This window comes from Rhopilema esculentum, chromosome 6 (assembly GCF_057945365.1).
Source record: "Rhopilema esculentum isolate cy_ngs chromosome 6, ASM5794536v1, whole genome shotgun sequence".
NCBI classification, from domain to species: domain Eukaryota; kingdom Metazoa; phylum Cnidaria; class Scyphozoa; order Rhizostomeae; family Rhizostomatidae; genus Rhopilema; species Rhopilema esculentum.
Window position 1 is genome coordinate 1865822 of NC_142820.1, and position 27082 is coordinate 1892903.

Consider the following 27082-nt stretch of genomic DNA (forward strand, 5'->3'; position numbering starts at 1 on the left):
GCAAGAATACTAATCATAACAATCAAGAAATTTAGAAGGATTGGACTTTCACACGTAAAGGATTTAAATTGTCTTCCATCTTCAAAATGATACCCGAATGCTGTTTTTAGAATGTGTAATACTTCCAAGATCTTTAAAGAGTTATTCTCTGGAATGTCGCTAAAAACCAACTAAATGCTATTAATCTTGTATAAAATACTTATTTAAAAGTACGATTAACACCCCGATCAAATAAGCTTTGATCACAAATGATTTCGCGCTGGGAAAGATAGTCTTCAGTACTCAGTTGGACGGAACACTTACAAAAAGGCCACTCAGTTTGTAATTAGTCGAATCTTTGCAATCACTAGGAGGTAGATACAAGCCAGTTTTTGGTAATTGCTAAATTTCCATGTTTGAATATCGAAAAGCTTTGGGTAGAGTTGGCTACTGGAAAAAAAATAAAAGGGGATACCAATCCAACATTTTCTTTCAGAGATCGCGAGATACTGTATAGCAGACATTAAAGTATTTCCCTTGTAGAGGTTAATTCTTGAAGCAGGTCATTAGTGCTAGCCGATAAGGACTTTCCATTCAGGAGCAGATCGAGGTTCATTGGATCGAAATCATGGCATTAGACCTATCAGCGTTAATGCTGCCAATCCACCTAATAATAGTGCGTTACAAACCATTACATATGGTGTTTTCTGATGAAGAAGTTTTTTGCTAGACAAAATCAAAAACCTTAGACAAGAGGTGAATGAGATCACTCTGCAGTTACCAAAGGAGCCATTAAAAGAACTAAGCAATTACCAAAAGGAGTCAATAACAGAACTATGCAATAGAACTACTCTCTACAGAACTGACCAAACCCTCCACTAAGTGGCTACTCAACAAAAGACTAAAGCTCAAACCAGGTGTGCTGGTGTAACGATAGGGTTCTTCTTATGACGGTGAAGTATCAGGTCGTTGGCTGAGCGATGGGCTAGGCCAAAGGGCCTAAGCCCCGAACAAGTAACGCACAATAGATACTACTTCTTTGATGTTATCTCTAATGCTTCAATCAGAAGACTAACTTATAACGTGATCAACACACACTAATAACCTAACTAGAAATAGCTCTTGCCAGTACTGCCCGCAAACAATTAGTTCCTTGATAATGATTGTTTTGAAAATTTAGGTCAGGATATTCGAAGAAGACACCATCTTGGGTTTTCACAATTTTATAAAAACAGCTGCTCTAGTTGATGCTAAACTATTCTTTTTATCAAGAATTTTTTGTGTTCAGTTTGCCTTTGATTTAAGTCCAACGCCATTTTGAAAATCATGAAGTTTTTCTAGGGTTTGACATTTATTTTTCGTTTTCGTGAAGCAAAGACGTATGAAAATGGACACGTGATAGAACGGGTACAGCTAAAATAGATTGCGATAGATGATTCGTACAGCGATGTACAGGCGATAATCACGACAATCATAACTTTTGCTCGTACGGTGTCGAGTTTTTGGGAGAAAGGTGTGGCATTCGACTGGTTTTGATTCCCAAAACTTCGAATCAAAACTTCCATCCATTGCGGAGAACCGAGCTGTGATGCAGCACCGTTTTCGTGCAAAAAAAACCGAAGGCCTTTAACAGAGTCTTGGCAGAGCAACGCTCCGAAGATAATTCCCTTCCGCACAAAGAGGTGGCGGTTAACGACCTCCTCGACAAAGCCGATTGATTGACAATAAAATTGATTGACAGTTGTCATGGCAGCAGAAAAGTGACAAAATCTGCTGAAAAAGTGCTGACATTATGAACTGAAGCTTCCATATGCTACTTATACGCGGGGCAGACTATAAGCCCTTCACTCGCGCGCTATCGCGCGCGAGTTGCGGGCAATAACATAAACGGAAGCTAGTTAACAAGACAATACGAGCGTCACACTACATGTTGAAAGACAAGCACATTGCCATAAAAAGGCGTTGTTCACTAACACAGAACATGTGACTATAACACGCAACGGGAATATTACTAAAATTGATTAAATATGAAAGCCAAACCGTTACACTGGAACTCCTATAACACCCCCTAGACCTGTCACTGAGTGAATCAAGCAGTTCCTCTAGATCAAAAAAGTAAAAATATATCGAAATTTAGAGATAACTACTAGTGCTTATAAGTTATCTGTTAGAATTTAGAGAAAGAATCAAAGAAGGTGATTGGTAAATTTTTACGAATGCAGTAGAATATCACAGATACCGTACACATTACATATTAGATACACAGTTCACAGGAAGATGTGACTTTGTTAAAGATCATATTGACAAGCAGATGCCAGACTGCAATATGCTAGCAGTGAGTTACCTGATCAAGAAGCAGAAAATTCACATCAATCTGTAATAGTTTTGTCAATTTCTTTTACATTTACCAGGAAACATAACCTGACCAAGAAACATCATATTTTGATCAATTTACACCAGCTTTACATCTGCCACATATTTTTTCGTTTCTTGTCACTCAATTGTCAACAATGTGATGCCCCATTTGATTGTGCACGACCCTGCATGCGTTGATATAATGGTTCGTAAGCTAAATTTACAGATTGCTGGCAGTATACAAAGCAGAGGAAGTAGAAAGCTAAGTTAAACCCCTCCCCAGTATTGATTTTTCAGGACCACTGCCATAACGGGTGCGAATTGAAGTCTGTTTCAGTTATCATTAATATCTAAATCAAGTTGCTTGTTATTGCTTTCATTTTTAGCGGAGTTGTAGAGATAAGCGTGTTTGGGGTCTGGGAACGAGTACATGGTCTAAAAATAGCATTTGGGGGCATTTTGATGATGGTTGTGAATCTAAGTCACATTATCGTGTTATGATTAGCATTTGTACAAATTTCCATGTCTTTGATCTCGTTTTCAACAAAGTTATAGAGATAATCAGTTTAGGAGTCTGGGAACAATTAAGCATTCCAAAAATAGCATTTGGGGGCATTTCGCAGTCTGGTCCCGATCCCATCTTATTCAGCATATCAAACTTTGTAGTTGTGCAGATTTTCATGCTTTTATCACAATGTGCGCAAGATCATCGTTTCAGAGCCCTTAGCTACTACACTAATCTACATTAGCACGAAAAAACCGCTATTTGTAGACAAAAGGAGTTCGTTTTCACCTTTAAACTCCATTGGTAACATTCTCTATAGGCAAGCTACACTGATTGGGCAACCTCAACAGTCATGTGCTTGCATTTCTGATTGGCCTATTTCGATCCACAACTGGGTATATATATTTCCTAGCGTAGTGTTTTCGATCTATGATCAGACATTTCAAACTCTGAAGAGTGTCAGACGAAAAGCTTTATATTACTCAAATGTTTGCTTTTTTCAAAGCCGTTTTCAAGTTTTGTCCCACCAAAAGACTTTTTACATATATCTGACTTTTGTTTAATTTAAATATGTGCTGTATTTTTTGCTTTCACAATCAGTGTAAGGTCTATGATGTGAAAGGAACTATACCTTTTATATATATATATTTCTTACATAACAAAATAACGACTTTTACTCACTTACCTGCATTGCAAGATTTGCAACAAAATTCTTTCATAAAGGAAGGATTTCTTTTGCACTCTCCTATTCGAGTCCAATATAAACAGGCCGCATGTTTGTCATCACAACCGTTTGATGCTGCAATAGAAATAAAATCTCATTTCTAAATCCAGTGGTGCAGTGGGGCATACTGAAAAAACCAGACCCTATGACCCTAGGACCCCTATGACCCCTAGGACCAGGGGCGTCGCGACCGGGGGGTGTGGGGAGGTGTCACGCACCCCAATAATATCTCAATAGGAAATTTTATGTAAAACCCGCTCGGTGGAAGAAACGCTTGATGTATTTCAGAGACCTTCCTGTCATGAAAGCAATAAAGGATCAAGTTAAGGTAGTTGCTTCGTTGGTTAAATATGATATTCCTTGATATGATTGAAGGTAAACAAACTAATGATTTGAAGATTTGAAGATTACTTGTTGGTACTAAATCCAAAAAGCCAGACGCTCTTTAGGTAAAATTGTGCCTTAAGTCAATTTCCCCTAAAGTTTCTTGGTAGAAGCGTCAACTGCAGTTCACTATGAGTTCAAGATTTATTTCAGCATTCAAAAGGCATGCTAAGATGGAAAGAGGGATCTAAATTCACAACCAGTGCTACTGGTTACCCAGCTTTAGAAGTAACTGACAACATGGTATTTTCCAAGACCACGGCGAAAATGTACCCGATGTTTTTACCTGCTGTTCAATTTTTTGCGAAAAATGAATGTTCAATAGGTTAAGGAGTATTGCTTTAGTGAAATTTGCTAAAAAGAGTGCATTTTCCAGGGAACTGGAAGCATCAATATGTGAAAATTCTCTTGTCCTTCGGCGGCAGCCGTGGTGCCGCCTCGGGCAGTAACTATATTCTTTGCTCGTCCCAATATACAGATTTGACAAAACTATTACGAATGTCCGTTATTATCATATAAAAATTAAAGTTGCGAATTACATGCAGAGTCAGATTGACTGACAAAATTTATTGCAGAGGTTTATGACGGCAACTAAAGAATTTCAGGCAATACTTTTTTAATCAGGTAAATTTGTAGTCCATGCCCCTCCCCCCCCCCCCCCCAACAAGGCTTGCCTCGCAACGGCCCTGCCTAGGACCATTAACTACGAAGAACCAAAAAGGACCCTCAACTGCTACATGATTTGCCACTCCACCATAGCCTGTGTTCCAGACCCCTGGAAAGTAGAGGGTCTATATAACCAAGAGCAAAATCGCGTACGAGCGTTTCCCAGAATCTCTTGGAAAATTACTACTGCAAAAAATTATGCGGCATCCACAAGACAAAAGTGAGCAACAGCGTGAACAGAGCTTAGTTTGCCGGGCAGTTTACACATTAAAATAGCGAAAAGAAATGTGTGCAAATTCAAAGTTTCTTTTTATTTTGTCAGACAATATCACAATGATGCCTGAAGTCTTGAATATACCTTAGTCCCTTCAAATTTCGCTTGCCTTTAATTTTCGCACCGGAGGGGGGCGGGAAGTAAAGGGGGCGAATATTGGAAATATTTGATGGGGCTAAAATTAAAGGGAGCGAAAATTAAAAGGAACTTAAAAAATCTATTTTCTATAATAGAACCTTAGTTTTTAGGCCCTTCAATAAATCTTTGCGCGCGTTAAATTTTCATACTGCGTTGATTGCTTTCATTGTTACAGTTCTCATTTAGTGACTTTCTGAAAAAATTTCCATACTGAAGGTCATAAGAAAGATTTCTTTATCTTTAAAATGTTGACAAAGATGATAAACTTATGTCTTTTTAAGTGGCCTTACTGTATTTCAAAATAAAATCCATTAATCTTCGATAACGATTATATTGTCCTGTCCAATAGAATACCGAAGTGATGACCTCATAAAAATCTATTTTTAGAATTTCTGAATTTTGACCCCAGAACCTGAAAGAGCATCATGAAATACCGGTAAATATGCAAAATCAGTCAAAATATTACGAATTGGCTGAGATATGGCCACTTGAGCACAGGCTCTTGCCCCATCAAACCACTGTAATTTGATCTTGGTTCATAACTCTATGAACCAGGCGGTTCATAACTCTATGAACCAGGCCAAAATAACAGTTATCCGTTAGCAAACTTGAAATCTTTCATCGGTCATATTTCGCCCGATTTGGAACATATCTATCTAATTTTGCATATTGAGGGGTATTTTATGATGTTCTTTCAGATTGTGTGGCCAAATTTAAGAAATTCTAAAAATGTTTGTTCTTCCATTTCCAAAGTGTTCTCCTCCTCAGGGCCATATTCGTCCAAATCATCAGCGGCCACTCTCTCCTCGGCTTCAGTTTGGTCAGAAGATACTATCATCTTCTCTGGCTCGATATAGTAGTCTTGAAGATATTCTTTCTTTCGATTGAAGATAGAACTTGGCGCCTTATCCTTATAAACGATTAGTACAATCGGTATTTCGAGTCCACCTTTAGGAATTGGCGATCTTCTATACTTGTTGTATTATACACGACCTTCTAAAGCGCCTCCAGAATTCAAGAAAAAATGGCAAAAGCGATTTTTCAGCAGAAAGTTTCGAAGCAAAAAAAGATTTTTCAGAGGCCCGAGTGTAGTTCCATGCCGCAAGAAGGTTCATTGCTTGGAAACTGATTAGGTCAAAGCTTTGAAAATTAAAGGGTTTGGGGGCGAAAATTAAAGGGAGCGAACTTGTGCACAAAAGGGGCGAAAATTAAAGGGGCGAAAATTAAAGGGAGCCAAATTTGAAGGTAGGCTAAATTTGAAGGGACTAAGGTATCATGACGCCTAGATAATTGTCGCCCGGCGCTACGATAGAAACACTTCAAAAACTGAATTTTTATCAAAACACACGCTTTTGGTTGATAACTCTTCTCTTATGTGTTAATGAACGTTACAAAATAATTTTTAAACATCAGAATTTCAAACAACGAACTTAGAAGACGTATTTATAGCAAAGCAATCACTTTCATGATGAAAAGAATTGATAAAAAGTACAAGGCACAGGCCTAGACTCACTGCCTCACATTGCTAAAGAAATTAGTCTACTCAGTTGGAAAGCCCTGTCCGGATCAATGTTAAATGTTTCACTAATCTTCAGCAATTTCCACTGTCTGTAAACTTGTGTTTATAAGTAGATATCATTTTATACGGCTTGGAGGCAAAGCGTCTTGTTTTCTTTTCGGTCTCCATTTCCTATCGCTACTCTAAAAGTCATGTTTTTCGTCTTCGTATCCACCAGATCTTATCCCAAAAATCCTTCTTTACACTACATTCAAGCCAAAGTAGTAAATAATCATCTTCTACCATGCAAAACAAAATGTCTACTTTACTCAAGGCAGTTTTTCTTCGATTGCTGCCGTAGATTCACTCCCCATCAACCGCTGTAAAATGGGCAAGATAGGCCCACAGCCCCTTTAATCTGTTTTGGTCAGAACCAATGAAGTTTCCCAACGAAGATCTTCATCATCAAAAAGCAGAGCAGCATTTTCAAAACTTTTCTTCTAACAAATAAATCTATATCATACCATCACAACCGATCAAAAATTTCTTCTTGAAGCGATTCTTCTTGCATGATTACACAGATCTGTATATTTATGCAAACAATTCAATTCAATCCTCGTACGCGATTTTGCTCTCGGTTACACAGACCCTCTACTTTCAGGCTAGGGGTCTGGCGCACAGGCAACTCCCCCATTGCTTTCCTCATCCACATTCCCGTGCCACTCAAATCATTGAAGATTTGGATATAATGGGACTGGACGCTGATACGTAATATGTAGACCCAGTAGTGTGGAACGCAATGATTGCCTTATGTTATGCATTAAAATTGTGTTGTGCCATCTAATCATTGTCTTCTGCTACATTCTCATAGGAGTATGACAATTAATCATTCAATTTGGTCATCATAAAAGTTGTGACCTAGTGACCTTTGCTTCAAACACCTATTTTTATTAGCGTAGTTGATTGGCTAATTTATCAACCTAATCTCATAGAATGAGAATGAAACTGCCTTTGAAAAAGCTTGCCCCATACAGCAACAGAGCAGCATAATTTTAGCAGCGATTGATAATCTAGAAAAGAAAGTTTCATTCGTGGGAATGTTGATGATATCAACAATAAAAGAAAGGTTTCACTTACCGCATTGCCGAGCAAAGGCACACAGAAGCATTACAAATAGATACAGCCTCATGCTTGAAGATTATGGAACACTCTAGAAAACAAAAAAGGTAGAATGATATTAAATATGGAGAGTATGATGTTTAATATTAAAAGGAAAATTTCAATACTCACTGTTTCTTAAGAGTTTCTTAATTATAATTTCATATAAATGTTGTTATGAAATGTTCGTGACAGGTCCGTAAATCTGTCATGTCAATTGGGGGGGTCTGCAGAGCAAATTAATATAAAGTGTGCAGTGGGTCATGGCACCACAAGGGATTTATGGTATGTGTTATGGAAACTGCTTGAGCGGCAAACGACTTAAAGAACAAAAAGAAAGATTTTTAGATTTTGTAAAGTTTTTTCAGCTCTATAGAAGGTATTTACAGATATTTCTTAGCACGTTGACTTTTTTATAATTGAGTTGATAACATTTTTCAGAGACAGCTCGAGGAAATTGAACCTGAGGGGCTGAGAATCGCGCTTAGTGATGTAGGAGGACCCACCATGGTTGAGGCCGACGCGAAAGAAAAATTTTTAAACAATACCTTCTAAATAGCTAGAAAAGCATCTCCCAGACCAAGTTTAACAAAATACTAAACCGTTCAGAATAGACGTTTCTCAGAAGAACACTGATTAATGTTCTGGGAGAAATTGGGAAGGGGAAGAGTCATGCTTAAACTCTAGTGACAGACGTTGGGGAAAGAAAGAGAAGGTGTTTTCTATTCGAGAGCAAGTGATTTTTTCCTGAAACCATATCGGATTACAAAAAATAAGGATGTATCTAAGAACATATTAGGGCTCAAATCGAAAATTTTCTTAAAAAAATAAAGGCTGAGCAAAAACCATTGCAGTCTAATAATAAAGAGTGTAGTCATTGCTTCTCACGCAAATTAATTTTGCGTCTTTCCCTTTTTGTCTTTTGGCCTTGTTCCCAGCTACAGTTAAAAACAAAACTCAGAATTTCATTTTTTGTGTCTATGCTATCATCATGTCACTAAATGTGCACTTTGACTAATAGGGTTCAAAAATTCGGAACTTTAGGACCTAGGCTTTGAGTTGGGATTACATGTTTTTGAGATTTATTCAAGGGGTGATATTTGGGGCTAATCCCCTACATGGGCATCGTCACCGACTCGACACCACTCTGCAAACATAAATCACTGCTATCAACAATAGTCAACTTGCGCTTGACACCATGACATAGAGTGGCTGAGGTTTGTTGCAAGAACACATAAAAACTTATTTCGGTTTTAACCCAGTTACCAGGGATTCCTTCTTTAAAGAAAATGACGATAATATCTCAAAAAAATCGTTTTGCTAAAGATTTTGGGGGGAGCCCAGTCCGCCCCCCCCCCGGGATTTACGGCCCTGGTTCGTGACCTTTTTTTAACGTCAAGAGATTCGCTTCCGTTCTGACGCTGTATTTAGATGTGGAAAGTATATTTTTATCCCTCGTGTTTTGAATTCTAGGCCAACAGGGCAATCATGTTCTTGGATTTTACAAAATTTCGCTGTTCTCAGTTTTGTCACGATTTAATAGTTTCTTAATTTTTTTGCTTCGAGTACTGAAGTTTCTTAATTTTTTCTGACTGTCCAGTACTTGTTTCTTACAGCCAGTTTCTTATAAAAAAAATGAGTGTAATGTCATTCAGTTTGCACTGCACCTAGCCAAAATGTTAGAAATTCCGTCAAAGGACATGAATATCGAAAGCTCCAATAGGCTCCAAAGCTCCACTGGAGGTAGTATTCACAGGCTTAGCATATTTGACTAGGGTGAAACCTCATCCTGTCATTAACATAAATGGAATTGGTGCCCCCTAAAGAACCACTGTGCCCTTGTGAAATTGGCACTGTGTTTTTACAAATGGAATCTCAAGTCCTTGGGTGAGATAAAACATTAGTGCGGTTAGGAACAAAATGAAAGCAATTAAAATATTAGTTGCATTTGTTATGAATTTATGTGCAATAATGCTATTTATTTCGGCAACCCTCTGAAAACTATTAACGGACTGTAGTAGCGAATGTCAAGCATTAATGCAATATGTAACACTAATCCAAGTTAACTAGTAGAAGCTTCAATTGAAGCAATCTAAAAGCTTTTAAAAATGAGGTGAACTTTAGCAAAGTCATCAGAATTTGTAAGAAAGAAGTTGGAACCCCTTTGATCAATTATGACTTCAATTGAATGCCATAAAGAATGCCTGCCAGAGCTCACAAATCATTGCAATTGTACAATTCATTTGCACTTTTATCTGCACCTGCAGAACGTACTTTTAGCACAATGCAGCATGATACGACACGGTAGCCAGCAGCACACGGAGGATGGGCAAGCCTAATGCCTAATTTTGAACGGGGACGTGCCATTTTGTTTGAAAAGTTTGAACTGGCAATTTTCGAGTGGCTGCTTTCATCACTTGCATAGGACCGGAAGCTCTTCGAATACACAATTCACTTCCGTACCAGGAGGAGGGTGAACGTCAAAACATTGAGCGAATCTTCGAATTATGGAATACTTACTGTATTGGAGAAACAAATGTAATTTACGAACGGTATAAATTCAATAATTGTACACAGGGACCTACAGAGGCAATTGAAACTTTTGCGGCTTCTTTGCATGCCCTCGCAGGCACATGTGCATTTAATGATATGCACTTAATGATGAGTTGATACGTGACCGAATTGTTTGTGGCATTCACAACAATGCTGTGCGACGTAAGCTACTGCAAGAATCAAAACTCTCATTATCTAAATGCATTGACTTATGCAGGGCCACAGAAACAACTACTGCTCAAGCAAAAATAATGGCTGGCCAAGATGATAATCACGACCTCATGGCCCATTATGTTGGAAAGCAAAGCAGCCCAAGGAAAACCACTGGAGACACAATAGGTTTTATTACCGACTGCAAATTTTATGGGCGTAGCCATAAAAGAAACAAAGAGAGTTGCCCAGCCTTTGGCAGAAATTGTTCTGGTTGTGGTAAGAGAAACCATTTTGTTGAGAAGTGCAGCTGGAAGAAATCACCAGGTATGAGAGATACATTTTCTAAAGCGAAAATACATGCAGTGAAGGAAGAAAACACTTCAAGTTATGATGAAATTCTTATTGTTGAAATTTCACCCAAAAATGATTTGGCAATCAATGCTGTGTCCCAGTCCCCTCCTAAGAACAAAATTTTTCCCTCCATGATTATAAAAGGCAGGCAAATTAGTTTTCAACTTGACTTAGGTGCTAACTGTAATGTCCTTCCAGAACACTTCGTTCCTCCAGGCACAAAAGTTGAAAAATCGGAGCACTCTTTGCGCCTGTACAGCCAAGCCTTATTAAGGTAGTAAACCCAAAGAACCAGACTGAGTACACTGTCAGATATTTTGTTGTAAAAGGTGACTATGTACCATTATTAGGAGCTAATGCAGCACGAATAATGGGACTAATGATTGTTAATTATGCTAATATCTTTAACACAAATGTAGATAATGTTAGCTCTAACAGTATTGCTTCGAACAGCACACATCAAGAGGCACAACCAAGGGTTTTCATGGAAATAGTTTTATCGACTACTGCAGAGGCTCCACTCAGTATTGCAGATATAGAGATCCGTTTTGAAGATGTCTTTGAAGGTCTGTGTCACATGCCAGGCAAGTTGCACTTAGATGTTGATGAGTCATAAACCCCTGTTGTCATGCCGCCTCGCAGAGTACCAATCGCTCTCAAAGCAAAACTCAAGGCTGAATTGGAAAGGCTGGAAAATCTTCATGTCATTCAGAAAGTTACAAGTCCAACAGATTGGGTATCAAATCTCGTCTTTGCAGAAAAACCAAATGGGAAACTGAGGGTGTGCACCGATCCACAACACCTCAACAAAGCATTGAAAAGAAGTCATTATCCGTTACCGCTCATTGAGGATGTGGTACCAGAGCTAGAAGGTGTCAAGGTATTCAGCAAAATCGACCTGAAAGAAGGGTACCTTCAAATAGAGCTCGATGAAGAATCAAGCATGCTCACAACGTTCCAGACACCGTGTGTAAGAATATCCGGTATATAACAACGAAAGAACACCCGAATTCGAACTTCAATACTTCATTTCATATTCTCACGCATAACATAACATAACAACCCGGGCGCATGCCCAACATAACATAAATACGAGGCTAATAACGTCACACCGTGGGGGCGTTGGAGGTACCTCAGGATGCCATTTGGAATTGAACCAGCTTCAGAACATTTTCAACATAAATTTGATCAGTGCATTGAAGGCTTTCTGGGGTGTATGCAGTCGCTGACGATGCTCTTGTTAACGGAAGAGGAGAAACTTACGAAGAAGCTGTCAAAAATCATGACATGAACATGCTGGCACTTTTGAAACGTTGTCAACAAAAAAAGTTCAAGCTGAACAAGGACAAATTCAAGTTCAAGTGCGATGAAGTTTTCTTCATTGGTCATACCCTAACACAGAATTGTCTTAAAATAGACCCAGCAAAAGTTGAAGCCATCACAAAGATGAGCAAGCCGAAAGATGTCGCTGTTTTACAAAGGTTCATTGGCATGGTAAAATACCTGGCCAAGTTTCTTCCCAGACTATCTGAAGTATGCAAACCTCTGAGAAATTTGATCCACAAAGATGCACCATGGGTATGAGGAAAAGATCATGACAAGTCTTTTGCTGACATACAAAAAGCAATTTGCGAGGCACCAGTTCTAAAGTATTTTGACCATAAGGCAGCAACAGAAGGCCAGGCTGATGCATCATCAAAGGGGCTTGGTTTCGTGCTCATGCAAGAGGGACGTCCCGTGTCATATGCAAGCAGAGCCCTCACCCCTGCAGAGCAAAATTACAGCCAAATAGAGAAGGAGCTGCTTGCACAAGTATTTGGAGTGGAACATCATCATACCTATGTCTATGGCAGAGAGATTACACTTTGGACGGATCACAAACCACTTGTCTCAATCGTCAGCAAACCACTCGCCTCTGCTCCAAAGAGACTGCAAAGGTTGCTACTAAGATTGCAATCATACGATATTAAAATCTGCTATAAACCTGGCAAAGAAATTGTTCTAGCAGACACACTCTCTTGTGCATACCTGCCGACAAGTGAGAGACAAAAGTCCGCAACTGAAGAAGAAGTCGAAACTATCCACATGTCAAATTATCTCCCCATCTCTGAGCCACAGCCGAAGGAAATACAGCGAGAAACCAAATGTGACAGCACTTCACAAGCACTGAAAGAAATAAGTTGGAATGGGTGGCCAGAAAGAAAAGAGACCCTTCCTCGATGTATTCATCCATACTTCTCAATTAGAGACGAGCTTGTGACGTAATATTCAAGAGTCAGAGAGCAGTTGTTCCAGAAACACTGCGCAAAAAGATCCGGGATAAACTGCATGTAACACACACAGGAATACAAAGCTGCCTCAGAAGAGCCAGAGAAGCAGTTAACTGGCCTGGCATGAACAAAGATCTTATCGACTTCATCTCGAAATGTGAAATCTGTAACAAATTCCAAAACAACCAGGCCAGAGAGCCTCTTATTTCTCGTGAAATCCCAAGCCCTCCCTGGCAAAAAATTGCTGCTGACATTTTCACAGTCAACAACAAAGACTTCCTCTGTACTGTGGATTGCTACTCCAACTACTTTGAGATAGATCGTCCGTCTATTTTACAAAACTGCTGGGGAAATTAAGAAGAAGCTCAAGCGACACTTCTCTACTTATGGCATACCAGATAAGCTCATGAGTGACAACGTGCTTTTCTCCGCTAAAGAATTTCAGGATTTTGCCAAGGAATATGAATTTACCACTGAGCTAAGCTCGCCGGAGTACGCACAAAGTAATGGCAAAGCAGAAAATGCCCTCAAAACTGTAAAGATGCTAATGAAAAAAGCGACTGAATCTGGCAATGACTTCTATCTCGTGCTACTAGAATGGCGAAACACGCCGTCTGAGGGGATGGAAAGCTCTCCTTCCCAGCGTATTTTTAGCATACGAGCTAAAACACTGCTTCCCATATCGAAGAAGCTCCTTGAACCAAAGGTTGTCAATGGTGTCCAAAAAAAACTTCGAAAGAGGAAAGAGATACAATCAGAGTATTATAACAGAGGCACAAGGGAGCTAAGTGCGTTAAAGAAAGTTGATGCAGTCCGGATAAAGCCAAGAAATTCTGACAGAACAGGCCGCTGGACCAAAGGATGTGTCATAGAGCAAGTTGGTATAAGATCTTATGATGTAAGAACCGAAGATGGAAGAATCTTCAGACGAAATCGAAAGTTTCTTCGTCAAACCAAAGGGCCATTCTTTGCAGATGAAGAAGATTCAATCATTTTCCCCAGAAAGGAACGAGAAGCAGTGGCTCGACCTTATGAAGATCACCAATCTGAAATGGAGCAGTTTGATCCGCAAGAGGCACCTCACTCACGACCTGATGCTACTGAAGAAGAGACAGCAGCCGCCAGACCTGCTGAGACCAGATTTGATCACAGGCAATTGAACTTTTACTAGCCAGTAACGACAGAGAGTGGCAGGAAAGTAATTCGGCCTGACTACCTCGCTGGCCACAACTTCTGATCAGCAAACTTTAAAAACAATTATTTTTATTATGTTACTGTTCTGTTTATTATTTTGTTGGAGGAAAGGTGTGACGTTATTAGCCTCGTGTTTATGTTATGTTGGGCATGCGCCCGGGTTGTTATGTTATGTTATGCGTGAGAATACGAAATGGAGTATTGAAGTTCGAGTTCGGGTGATCTTTCGTTGTTATATACTGGATATTTTTACAGCTTGGCATATCACTTACTAGAAGGATGATGAGCTCTTCAATGTCAAAAAGCAAGATTTCGCAATAGATTTGATGTATCGGCCCTGATTGACGTTGTGCTCCTAGTGAACTCCGAGTGCAGGTGCATTTTCCATCCATACTTCATCGGTCAACTGTAGCAGATTTGCTAGCCACATAACTGAGAAATTCATTGCACTCTGGTGGCATTGTGGTGGCATTGTCTTCGACAACCAATGATCTCGCAATGAAAGGTGCAGAAGCAAATTACTCGATGCTGCAGTGGGTTCTGTTCAGGTATATCGTAGGTATCACAGATGATGCCAGTTTCTACATTATTGACCCGGTGGCAGCAATTTGATCAATTGCCAGAGTGCCAAAAACTTTTCCGAATCTTTAACCGACAAATCAATTGGTCACAAAAAATCACAGATAAAAAATTTTCCTGACAGGAAATTTTCAACCACGGATAAATGATTTGTACACTTTGCAAGAAGCAGCTTTGAAGAAAAAGATCAAAACTATGTTTAGCACATTGATATTGTGCTGGGGAAGCTCAAGGGGATCAGCTTCTCTTGCAAACATTAACAAGCTTTTTTATGCTATACACGCTTTTTTATAAGGAACCACTTTATAAGGAACCTATATGTAGAAGGCCGAAATATTAAAAAAAATTGATCTAATTTAACCTATCCACGTTGCTAATATAATCTAATCTAACACGTTGCTACATGCACAAGCGCTGTCAGCAAAATAATATTGTTTGTCTGTGGCCAAGTGCTTTATTGAGTAGTTTCCACATATGTTGTCTCGCTTATCTCTCTATTAAGTGTTAAGGCTTGTTGTAGTCAAAACACCGAAAGTGAAATTTTCACTATACATAGCAACATTTATGTTTTACCTGTTTCTGTACTGTTTTTATGGCACTTGATGTGCAGTAAAAATTAAAGAACTATTAAGGAGCTTTTGGTACTACAATTTGATGATTTGAGGTCTACGAAATAGGAACTTTTGGAACTAGGCCTTGAGATAGGCTAAAAAAATACGTGGACAGAAAGTGCTATATCATATTTATTTTTGCAAACATTTCCTGCTTGCAACTAATTGACAACACTATAGGCTCAACCCATAATTGAAGATTTTGGAATCAGTCTTTTGTATGATCGCTTCTTTTATCGAATTGCCATTTTAACCCTTAGTCGTTTATGCACGAACGACAATAATTCCAATTCTCTTTGAAAGAGTTTTGTTAATAATGTGCTTTAAAAAAGGGCCACCCAGAGGGGAGGCAAGGGAGTAAATTGTCACAGGGCCCTTAGGTCTTTGGTCTAGGGAGCCTCATAAAGTCATGAATTTCTTTTAAAGAATGGAATTAATCAATCGTACCAGAAGTATGCCTAAGAAAGTAGTTTGGTGCCCCTTTAAAGGAGTTGCTTAAGAAGGTGTATAGTTCTTGGCAGTAGTTGAAGTTATGAAAATAAGATACCTGCTACAGCTTTTAACCAAGCCATATTGATAGCAATTCATTAGCAAACTTCAAATGACCGTAACGCATAAAATTTGAGACAGATTTTACTGGTTTTCCACATTTACAAACATTTTCATGAGTTTCTTCTGCTCGTGCGCTTAAATTTAAGATTTAGAAATAAATTTTTTGCTATTGCACATTCATCTTCTTGCGACAATAAGAGTCGCAGTTATGTCTGTGTGCTCGCCTGCTCCTTCTTTGACAAATTTATACGCTATTGACTGTTGTTGATTTGGTAAAGATAAAATCTTGCTCATTTGGGAAGACCTTCAAATCGACTGGACCCCCTTTCAGGTCTTAATGGGAGTACCTCCCTCCCGCCGGAAAGTAGAGCAAGTAGCTCTTTTCAATCTTTTACAGTACTCTTCGCATGCAGTATTGTGAAGTGAATGAAAGTACAGTAATATGGACGGGATTGACAAGGTTGGGGAAAGAGAAGAATTGAATGGCTGACTGCTTTGACTTTACAAAGGTTTGTTGAATTTGTGGAAGTATGAATCTAATTTGTAGTGTTGTGATTGTTACCCTGGGTACCAGACTCACTCTATATAAAGTGACTCTGGTGCCCAGTGTACGTTTTTAGCCTGACTTGCACATCGGGATAATGGCGGATGGTGCTCCGGTGCATTGATAAGCTCGATAAATTGTATTTTCTGAGCGTATTTACCGAACATGGAATTGACAATTGCTATATTTCAGCATATGTGTCGACAATCGAAACGATAAGTGTATGTTAATTTTGTCTATACAGTGGCCCACAACTGCCACGCACTTAAATTAAACTGAGTCGCTTACAAACAAAACAGATCCACATCGAAATAAACCGATTCAGGTAGAAAGAAAAACCACTCAAAAAAATTCAAGTGAGTCGCACAAAAAGAAAAAAGACTCGCTGAAAAATGATACTCGTCACACATTTTTTAGTTTCAGTCGCATAAAATACAGCAAATCGCACATAAAGCCGATTGAGTCCCACAATTAGAAAAGAGGTCGCACTTAAAGAAGAATGGATCACACGTTAGAAAAGGGTAGGTTTTGTATTGAATTGAATGAATTTTTGTTCAGCCTCGGCCATGATGTTTTGCCCAAACTGTGGGAGTTTCAAAGACAAGACCCAGTTTCTCATGGTTGGAATAGAATAATATGCGCGTATTTTTGGACTATTAGAACTATTGTTCAATTCGATCACAGAAACATGCAGACAGGCTAGAAGTCCAAACTCAGCTAGTTACCCGAACTGCAGTGTACGACAGCTTCCTACGAGATCTCGGGTAGGCAAGAGGTCTCATTACAAATATTTAAGTGTACAAATGTACACTATGACACGAGTTTATACTTCTAGTGTACACACAAATATCAAGTTTTACATACAAACAACTTCGTGAGAAACTGATTCGGTTTTAGAGGGAATGTGGTTGAGACATACGCATACAAACAACAGCCCTGTTGTCAGAGAATTTGGAACTTCCCTTAGAAACATTCTGGTAGTTGACCAGAAGTCGCTTTACTGGAAGCATGAAAAATGCACAGTCAGCAAAATTTCGACATTCGAATTTTTTTAAAACTGATGATATCGTCAGAAAAAGCTTGGAACGTGGACATGACTTCCGGTCTTCTGCCAGAAGGTTCCCAAGACTTAATGATTTAAACCTTAAAAATTTCTGTTAGGCTGGTTGCTAGATGGTTATGCAAAATTCCCTGTCTATAAAATATCTACTCTTTAGAAACATGTAGTCAATCTGCAGCATCTATTCTGATTTCTTCTTGAGAACACTTAGTTTTAGCTTCGCATTAACATTATTTTTAGAATTATTTCTTGCTATTGAATGCACCTAAGACTGTAAGTGACTAGAAATAACAGTATAACTGTAGTATGAAGAATCGATTAAACAACTGAATTTACTGGTTGTTAAGGCTCTTGGCGGTTAGTAGAGCCACATAAGATATCCCAAAATTCAAAGTTAAAAAATCCTTCAAGCTCATTGTCTCTTCCAGGCATGTCTATAACTGGCCCCTTCAGGTTTCACTCTTCATGCAAAAAAATTTAAAACTATCAGTCTTGGTACATGTATGTTTTTAGAGTTTCTTTAGTTGTTCCCAAAAAAAAAGTTGTGGAAAACAATGATAAATATTTCATTCAGTGGCCTTAGATTCCCCTTAAAAGTACCAAATGATTCCATAGTTCCAAAGAGAATTAATTCCCTATTTTTACCCAAGTACGGAATCTATTTGATTTTTAATGCATCCATTCTTGGGCTTATTTCCAGCAACTATTCCAGCAATTATTTTCAGCAACTGACTAATGCTTTGCATCGCTTGCTGGGCGATTTGCCTCACATGGGCTTGATTGTCAGCCATTGCTCCTGTTCTTGTTCTGTTGCGCACTTTGGTGCCAGTTTCTTACAGCATTGCATCTTGGGATACTACACAATGAATTCTGAAAGTAGACCTTTAATTAATTCTGAAAGTAGACCTTTAATTAATTCTGAAAGTAGACCTTTAATTGATTCTGAAAGTAGACCTTTAATTGATTCTGAAAGTAGACCTTTAATTAACTCTGAAAGTAGACCTTTAATTAACTCTGAAAGTAGACCTTTAATTAACTCTGAAAGTAGACCTTTAATTGATTCTGAAAGTAGACCTTTAATTAACTCTGAAAGTAGACCTTTAATTAATTCTGAAAGTAGACCTTTAATTAACTCTGAAAGTAGACCTTTAATTAACTCTGAAAGTAGACCTTTAATTAACTCTGAAAGTAGACCTTTAATTAATTCTGAAAGTAGACCTTTAATTAACTCTGAAAGTAGACCTTTAATTAATTCTGAAAGTAGACCTTTAATTAATTCTGAAAGTAGACCTTTAATTAACTCTGAAAGTAGACCTTTAATTAATTCTGAAAGTAGACCTTTAATTAACTCTGAAAGTAGACCTTTAATTAACTCTGAAAGTAGACCTTTAATTAACTCTGAAAGTAGACCTTTAATTAATTCTGAAAGTAGACCTTTAATTAACTCTGAAAGTAGACCTTTAATTAACTCTGAAAGTAGACCTTTAATTAATTCTGAAAGTAGACCTTTAATTAATTCTGAAAGTAGACCTTTAATTAACTCTGAAAGTAGACCTTTAATTAACTCTGAAAGTAGACCTTTAATTGATTCTGAAAGTAGACCTTTAATTAATTCTGAAAGTAGACCTTTAATTAACTCTGAAAGTAGACCTTTAATTAACTCTGAAAGTAGATCTTTAATTGATTCTGAAAGTAGACCTTTAATTAACTCTGAAAGTAGATCTTTAATTAATTCTGAAAGTAGACCTTTAATTAATTCTGAAAGTAGACCTTTAATTAACTCTGAAAGTAGACCTTTAATTAACTCTGAAAGTAGACCTTTAATTAACTCTGAAAGTAGATCTTTAATTGATTCTGAAAGTAGACCTTTAATTGATTCTGAAAGTAGACCTTTAATTAACTCTGAAAGTAGACCTTTAATTAATTCTGAAAGTAGACCTTTAATTAATTCTGAAAGTAGACCTTTAATTAATTCTGAAAGTAGACCTTTAATTAACTCTGAAAGTAGACCTTTAATTAACTCTGAAAGTAGACCTTTAATTAATTCTGAAAGTAGACCTTTAATTAATTCTGAAAGTAGACCTTTAATTGATTCTGAAAGTAGACCTTTAATTGATTCTGAAAGTAGACCTTTAATTAACTCTGAAAGTAGACCTTTAATTAACTCTGAAAGTAGACCTTTAATTAACTCTGAAAGTAGACCTTTAATTGATTCTGAAAGTAGACCTTTAATTAACTCTGAAAGTAGACCTTTAATTAATTCTGAAAGTAGACCTTTAATTAACTCTGAAAGTAGACCTTTAATTAACTCTGAAAGTAGACCTTTAATTGATTCTGAAAGTAGACCTTTAATTAACTCTGAAAGTAGACCTTTAATTAACTCTGAAAGTAGACCTTTAATTGATTCTGAAAGTAGACCTTTAATTAATTCTGAAAGTAGACCTTTAATTAACTCTGAAAGTAGACCTTTAATTAACTCTGAAAGTAGACCTTTAATTGATTCTGAAAGTAGACCTTTAATTAACTCTGAAAGTAGATCTTTAATTAATTCTGAAAGTAGACCTTTAATTAATTCTGAAAGTAGACCTTTAATTAACTCTGAAAGTAGACCTTTAATTAACTCTGAAAGTAGACCTTTAATTAATTCTGAAAGTAGACCTTTAATTAATTCTGAAAGTAGACCTTTAATTAATTCTGAAAGTAGACCTTTAATTAATTCTGAAAGTAGACCTTTAATTGATTCTGAAAGTAGACCTTTAATTAACTCTGAAAGTAGACCTTTAATTAACTCTGAAAGTAGACCTTTAATTAATTCTGAAAGTAGACCTTTAATTAATTCTGAAAGTAGACCTTTAATTAATTCTGAAAGTAGACCTTTAATTGATTCTGAAAGTAGACCTTTAATTAATTCTGAAAGTAGACCTTTAATTAACTCTGAAAGTAGATCTTTAATTAATTCTGAAAGTAGACCTTTAATTAATTCTGAAAGTAGACCTTTAATTAATTCTGAAAGTAGACCTTTAATTAACTCTGAAAGTAGACCTTTAATTGATTCTGAAAGTAGACCTTTAATTGATTCTGAAAGTAGACCTTTAATTAATTCTGAAAGTAGACCTTTAATTAACTCTGAAAGTAGACCTTTAATTAACTCTGAAAGTAGACCTTTAATTAATTCTGAAAGTAGACCTTTAATTGATTCTGAAAGTAGATCTTTAATTAATTCTGAAAGTAGACCTTTAATTGATTCTGAAAGTAGACCTTTAATTAATTCTGAAAGTAGACCTTTAATTAACTCTGAAAGTAGACCTTTAATTAACTCTGAAAGTAGACCTTTAATTAATTCTGAAAGTAGACCTTTAATTAATTCTGAAAGTAGACCTTTAATTGATTCTGAAAGTAGACCTTTAATTAATTCTGAAAGTAGACCTTTAATTAATTCTGAAAGTAGACCTTTAATTAATTCTGAAAGTAGACCTTTAATTGATTCTGAAAGTAGACCTTTAATTAATTCTGAAAGTAGACCTTTAATTAACTCTGAAAGTAGACCTTTAATTAACTCTGAAAGTAGACCTTTAATTAACTCTGAAAGTAGACCTTTAATTGATTCTGAAAGTAGACCTTTAATTAACTCTGAAAGTAGACCTTTAATTAATTCTGAAAGTAGACCTTTAATTAACTCTGAAAGTAGACCTTTAATTAACTCTGAAAGTAGACCTTTAATTAACTCTGAAAGTAGACCTTTAATTAATTCTGAAAGTAGACCTTTAATTGATTCTGAAAGTAGATCTTTAATTAATTCTGAAAGTAGACCTTTAATTGATTCTGAAAGTAGACCTTTAATTAATTCTGAAAGTAGACCTTTAATTAACTCTGAAAGTAGACCTTTAATTAACTCTGAAAGTAGACCTTTAATTAATTCTGAAAGTAGACCTTTAATTAACTCTGAAAGTAGATCTTTAATTAATTCTGAAAGTAGACCTTTAATTAATTCTGAAAGTAGACCTTTAATTAATTCTGAAAGTAGACCTTTAATTAACTCTGAAAGTAGACCTTTAATTGATTCTGAAAGTAGACCTTTAATTGATTCTGAAAGTAGACCTTTAATTAACTCTGAAAGTAGATCTTTAATTAATTCTGAAAGTAGACCTTTAATTGATTCTGAAAGTAGACCTTTAATTAATTCTGAAAGTAGACCTTTAATTAACTCTGAAAGTAGACCTTTAATTAACTCTGAAAGTAGACCTTTAATTAATTCTGAAAGTAGACCTTTAATTGATTCTGAAAGTAGACCTTTAATTAATTCTGAAAGTAGACCTTTAATTAACTCTGAAAGTAGACCTTTAATTAACTCTGAAAGTAGACCTTTAATTAATTCTGAAAGTAGATCTTTAATTAATTCTGAAAGTAGATCTTTAATTGATTCTGAAAGTAGACCTTTAATTAATTCTGAAAGTAGACCTTTAATTAACTCTGAAAGTAGACCTTTAATTAACTCTGAAAGTAGATCTTTAATTGATTCTGAAAGTAGACCTTTAATTAATTCTGAAAGTAGACCTTTAATTAACTCTGAAAGTAGACCTTTAATTAACTCTGAAAGTAGACCTTTAATTAACTCTGAAAGTAGACCTTTAATTAATTCTGAAAGTAGACCTTTAATTAATTCTGAAAGTAGACCTTTAATTAATTCTGAAAGTAGACCTTTAATTGATTCTGAAAGTAGACCTTTAATTAACTCTGAAAGTAGACCTTTAATTAACTCTGAAAGTAGACCTTTAATTAATTCTGAAAGTAGACCTTTAATTAATTCTGAAAGTAGACCTTTAATTAACTCTGAAAGTAGACCTTTAATTAACTCTGAAAGTAGACCTTTAATTAACTCTGAAAGTAGACCTTTAATTAATTCTGAAAGTAGACCTTTAATTAATTCTGAAAGTAGACCTTTAATTAATTCTGAAAGTAGACCTTTAATTAATTCTGAAAGTAGACCTTTAATTAACTCTGAAAGTAGACCTTTAATTAACTCTGAAAGTAGATCTTTAATTGATTCTGAAAGTAGACCTTTAATTAACTCTGAAAGTAGACCTTTAATTAACTCTGAAAGTAGACCTTTAATTAACTCTGAAAGTAGATCTTTAATTGATTCTGAAAGTAGACCTTTAATTGATTCTGAAAGTAGACCTTTAATTAACTCTGAAAGTAGACCTTTAATTAATTCTGAAAGTAGACCTTTAATTAATTCTGAAAGTAGACCTTTAATTAATTCTGAAAGTAGACCTTTAATTAACTCTGAAAGTAGACCTTTAATTAACTCTGAAAGTAGACCTTTAATTAATTCTGAAAGTAGACCTTTAATTAATTCTGAAAGTAGACCTTTAATTAATTCTGAAAGTAGACCTTTAATTAATTCTGAAAGTAGACCTTTAATTAATTCTGAAAGTAGACCTTTAATTAACTCTGAAAGTAGACCTTTAATTAACTCTGAAAGTAGACCTTTAATTAATTCTGAAAGTAGACCTTTAATTAACTCTGAAAGTAGACCTTTAATTAATTCTGAAAGTAGACCTTTAATTAATTCTGAAAGTAGACCTTTAATTAATTCTGAAAGTAGACCTTTAATTAACTCTGAAAGTAGACCTTTAATTAACTCTGAAAGTAGACCTTTAATTAATTCTGAAAGTAGACCTTTAATTAATTCTGAAAGTAGACCTTTAATTAATTCTGAAAGTAGACCTTTAATTGATTCTGAAAGTAGACCTTTAATTAATTCTGAAAGTAGACCTTTAATTAACTCTGAAAGTAGATCTTTAATTGATTCTGAAAGTAGACCTTTAATTAACTCTGAAAGTAGATCTTTAATTAATTCTGAAAGTAGACCTTTAATTAATTCTGAAAGTAGACCTTTAATTAACTCTGAAAGTAGATCTTTAATTAATTCTGAAAGTAGACCTTTAATTAACTCTGAAAGTAGACCTTTAATTAATTCTGAAAGTAGACCTTTAATTAATTCTGAAAGTAGACCTTTAATTAACTCTGAAAGTAGATCTTTAAGTAATTCTGAAAGTAGACCTTTAATTAATTCTGAAAGTAGACCTTTAAATAATTGCAAAACATTTAATTAAATAACAAAGTGCACATTAAATAAATTATCAAAGTAAACACTTGAATAATTGTTTTGGTACATATTTAATTAATGGAGAGTGTGTATTCTGATAATGTTGCCAGGTTATTAGTTCGCAAGCAAAGAAGTATAATTCATTGCATTGCCAAAAATTAATACTGCAATGCCATTTACTAATTCAACGTGGCAATATTTAATACAAGTATACTTCTATTAATAAGGGATACTTTTGAACCATTCGGGCCCCCATACTCCATAGCTACCGATGTCCTCAAGAGCTTCGCACAACTCGCCACCTCCCTAGCAAATATGCAAAGTATCCTCGCTGAGGAAAGGGAGAAATATCATAATTTGGTGGTGGAAAAATGATGATTAAATGAAATTTAATCAGAGTTAATTTCACGAGGGGCTTTTGAGCGTTAACTAAATTGCATGAGATTGTTATTACTATTTCGTTATGTGTTCTTGTGCCACGCTTCCTCGCGTTTTGCTTGTATCTGCTCTACTAGTTTATGGGCAATGCAGGCAGTCTTTCGGCCTCCTGTGAATTTGATTTGTATAACTAGGGTAAGATGTGTGTTTCGTGGCGTTTTCATTCCCTTGGTTAATCAAGAGGTATTCAAGGTTTTGGCATAGCGTGGGTCTCATCTTGCTTGGTGAAGCCACAATACAACTAGGCTGTTTCATTGTATTTTCCCAGCCCTCCCTCCCTCATTTTGGTTTCTTTATGCTAAATGCCTTTTCAGTATAACTTTGCGTGTTGAGTTTCTTTTATGGCATCGTTAAAACCTCTCATACTTTTAGGCATCTTTTATGCTTCGTAGAGTTTTCTGATGCTATTAGGTAGGACTGGTGCATCGGCTATTAGTGGGGAAAAGAAGCTTTTCCTGTCCATTCCCTCCCAATTATCAACCATATTTTGGGGGTTATTGTGTAACTTCCCTTAGTAGGTTGAACGATCCTATATGGTAGGTTGAACGATTGGCGCCGAGGCACCAACGGCGCAACTCGCTCTCGATAATGTGGGAACGTAGCCTCCTCATGACTGACCTTTCTGATGTCTATGGCAGTTTTTCTGAGGGAGCTTTATGCCCTTTATGTTGGATTGGTATTCCCGAGTTAGTAAATTAATTTTAAATTGAAAACCAAGTTATTCGACGAAGGAGCACCTACCGGTAGCCATGAAAGCCGTGAAAAAGGCGTATGAAGTATTTCCATGGAAAAAGAACACAGTTTCAATTCTAGGCGATAGTATGTTATCCCACATTAATGAAAGAACACTGAGTCATCGATACACCACAAAAGTAAGAAGTTTCCCGGGAGCCATCGCTGATGATCTCCATGATTACACCCAACCACTGCCCAGGAAAAAACCAGACAAGATTACTGGTCGTTGGTACAAACGATATCTCTAACAACATATCTGTCATGTCAACTGTCAAATAACCATATCGGAAATCATCCAAAGAAAAGATAACGCACTACTCAATACAAAAATCAACGAATTCAATAAAGCACTCAAACCCATAAACGTCGATATTATACAGCAGCAAAACATCAAAGAACAGCACCTTGCAAGAGACGGTCTTTATCTTAATTTCAGAGGTAACAGGCAATTGGCACTGAACTTTATTCAAAAACTTAGATCGTATTCATTTTGATTAAACAAGGATGACTCGACAGAAATATATGAAAGCAATGTTTTTATATACATAATATACATAAGTCAATTCATGATCGAAGGCTTTGGAGAACCTTTCAGAAAGGATAGAAACAAAAATGGTGGAGGCCTTCTTACCTATGCAAGGGAAGGGGTCCTTGTTAAAGAGCTAAAAAAAACCAAATTTTCTAATGACATTGAAATATGCACCACCGAAATAAAACTTAGAACAAATAAATGGCTACTACTTAGCATATATCGCCCACCCTCCCAATGCCCAAGCTATTTCTTTGAAGAGATCGAAAAAGGAATCGATTTCTTCAGCAACAAATTTGAAGATCTTATCGTTATGGGCGATTTCAATTGCGAAGTGGGTGACAGCGCAATTAAGGCTTTCATGGACACTTGTAAATTAGTTAACTTGATCAAGAATCCAACCTGTCACAAGTCAGACAACCAACGATGTATAGATCTGATACTGACAAACTGTAAAAGTTACTTTCAAAACACGACTAATGTTCAAACAGGGTTGTCTGACTTCCATGATACTGAGCATACTCAAAGGTGATTTCACCAAGAGAGGTCCCGAAATACTTACATATAGAGACTACAAAAAATTCGATATTCTGAGCTTTAGATCTGAAATTTTGAATCATCGAATACTTGTTACCATTAGAGTTCGCAGTGTTTACACTGTCACAGTTCCAAATTGTCCGTTTTGCCGTTCCGTTTACACTGTACCGGTACGACCTTAATTCAATGGTAGAGCAATGTTCAGAAGAGGCTGTATTTCGTCAACCGACGATTTTATTTTGCCGCCAAAATCAACAATCGAAAAAGGCCGATAAAAACTTCGCTTGGACGGACGACGAGGTGACTTTAATCCTCAGTTTTATTTTAAACTACAAAACTATTTTAGAAATGGAAACAATAAAAGTCTGTCGTCGTATTTTCTGTCGTCGTCTTTTCTTCAGAATTTTATGGAGTTTTCCTTGGGAGTTTAGATGAACTGTACTACCATCGAGAATAGATTGTATATGGCGCTAGCTAAGGCGGTGTTAACCATCGTAAATAGCTGGTCAATAGATATACAGCCTAGATAAATAGCCGGTACAAAATTCGTTCGCTTTCAAAGAAGGGTCAAAACTGTTACGAATAGCAGAGCCAATTTCAGATGTTTCATATGAGAATTGAAATACGAGAACCAAAGTATTTTTGTATTTTTGTCTACAGGCTAAAAGAAAAGAAAAAAAATTCTCACCCGTCAGTTATCTTGGACAGCCAGCAGCTTCACTTTAACTGAGACGTTGTTTGGCTCATTTATAGATCCTGCTCCAAAAAAAGAACAACGATATGTTTGATAGAACCACCCAATCACACCTATCCTCTATCCATTATATTCTTTTTCTTTATCATGGATCGTTAAATATTTATCTGGAGAAGACCCTTGTTGCTACATGATGTAATGGTTTTGAAACGTACAAAATATTTATTTTCTTTGATAGATAATTTTCAAGCTGTGTATGGCATATGTTGAGATGTGAAGAAAATAGAACAACACATCAGTCCACAACAGAATGGAAAATAAATTATACTTTTAACTCCAAGGGTCTAGGCAGATAACTTCTATACAAGATGATAAAATGAACATGCCACAAAGTAGTGGAAACATAACATACTGAAGTACTTTTTGTTCAGGAGAACTGTAAGCCAGCATTTCTTTGTAAGACCATTTATCTCATGACCACATCCTTAA

General features: G+C 36.4%; 2 protein-coding genes across 2 annotated transcripts in view; one reads left to right on the plus strand and one right to left on the minus strand.

Annotated features, from left to right (window-relative positions):
• LOC135686275 (uncharacterized) overlaps positions 1-26715 on the minus strand; it is a 42519-nt gene extending 15804 nt beyond the window's left edge. Inside the window, exons 1-3 of the mRNA XM_089108782.1 lie at positions 26588-26715; positions 7661-7733; positions 3525-3638 (exon numbers count right to left, since the gene is read on the minus strand). Of these exons, the coding sequence (XP_088964908.1) occupies positions 3525-3638; positions 7661-7712 (166 nt within the window). The 5' untranslated portion in view covers positions 7713-7733; positions 26588-26715. The remainder of the gene's footprint in view (positions 1-3524; positions 3639-7660; positions 7734-26587) is intronic.
• On the plus strand, positions 13415-14179 carry LOC135686196 (uncharacterized). The gene has a single exon (XM_065202382.2). It carries the CDS (start codon positions 13415-13417, stop codon positions 14177-14179), a length of 765 nt encoding a protein of 254 aa, XP_065058454.2.
• Positions 26716-27082: the final 367 nt, after the last annotated feature.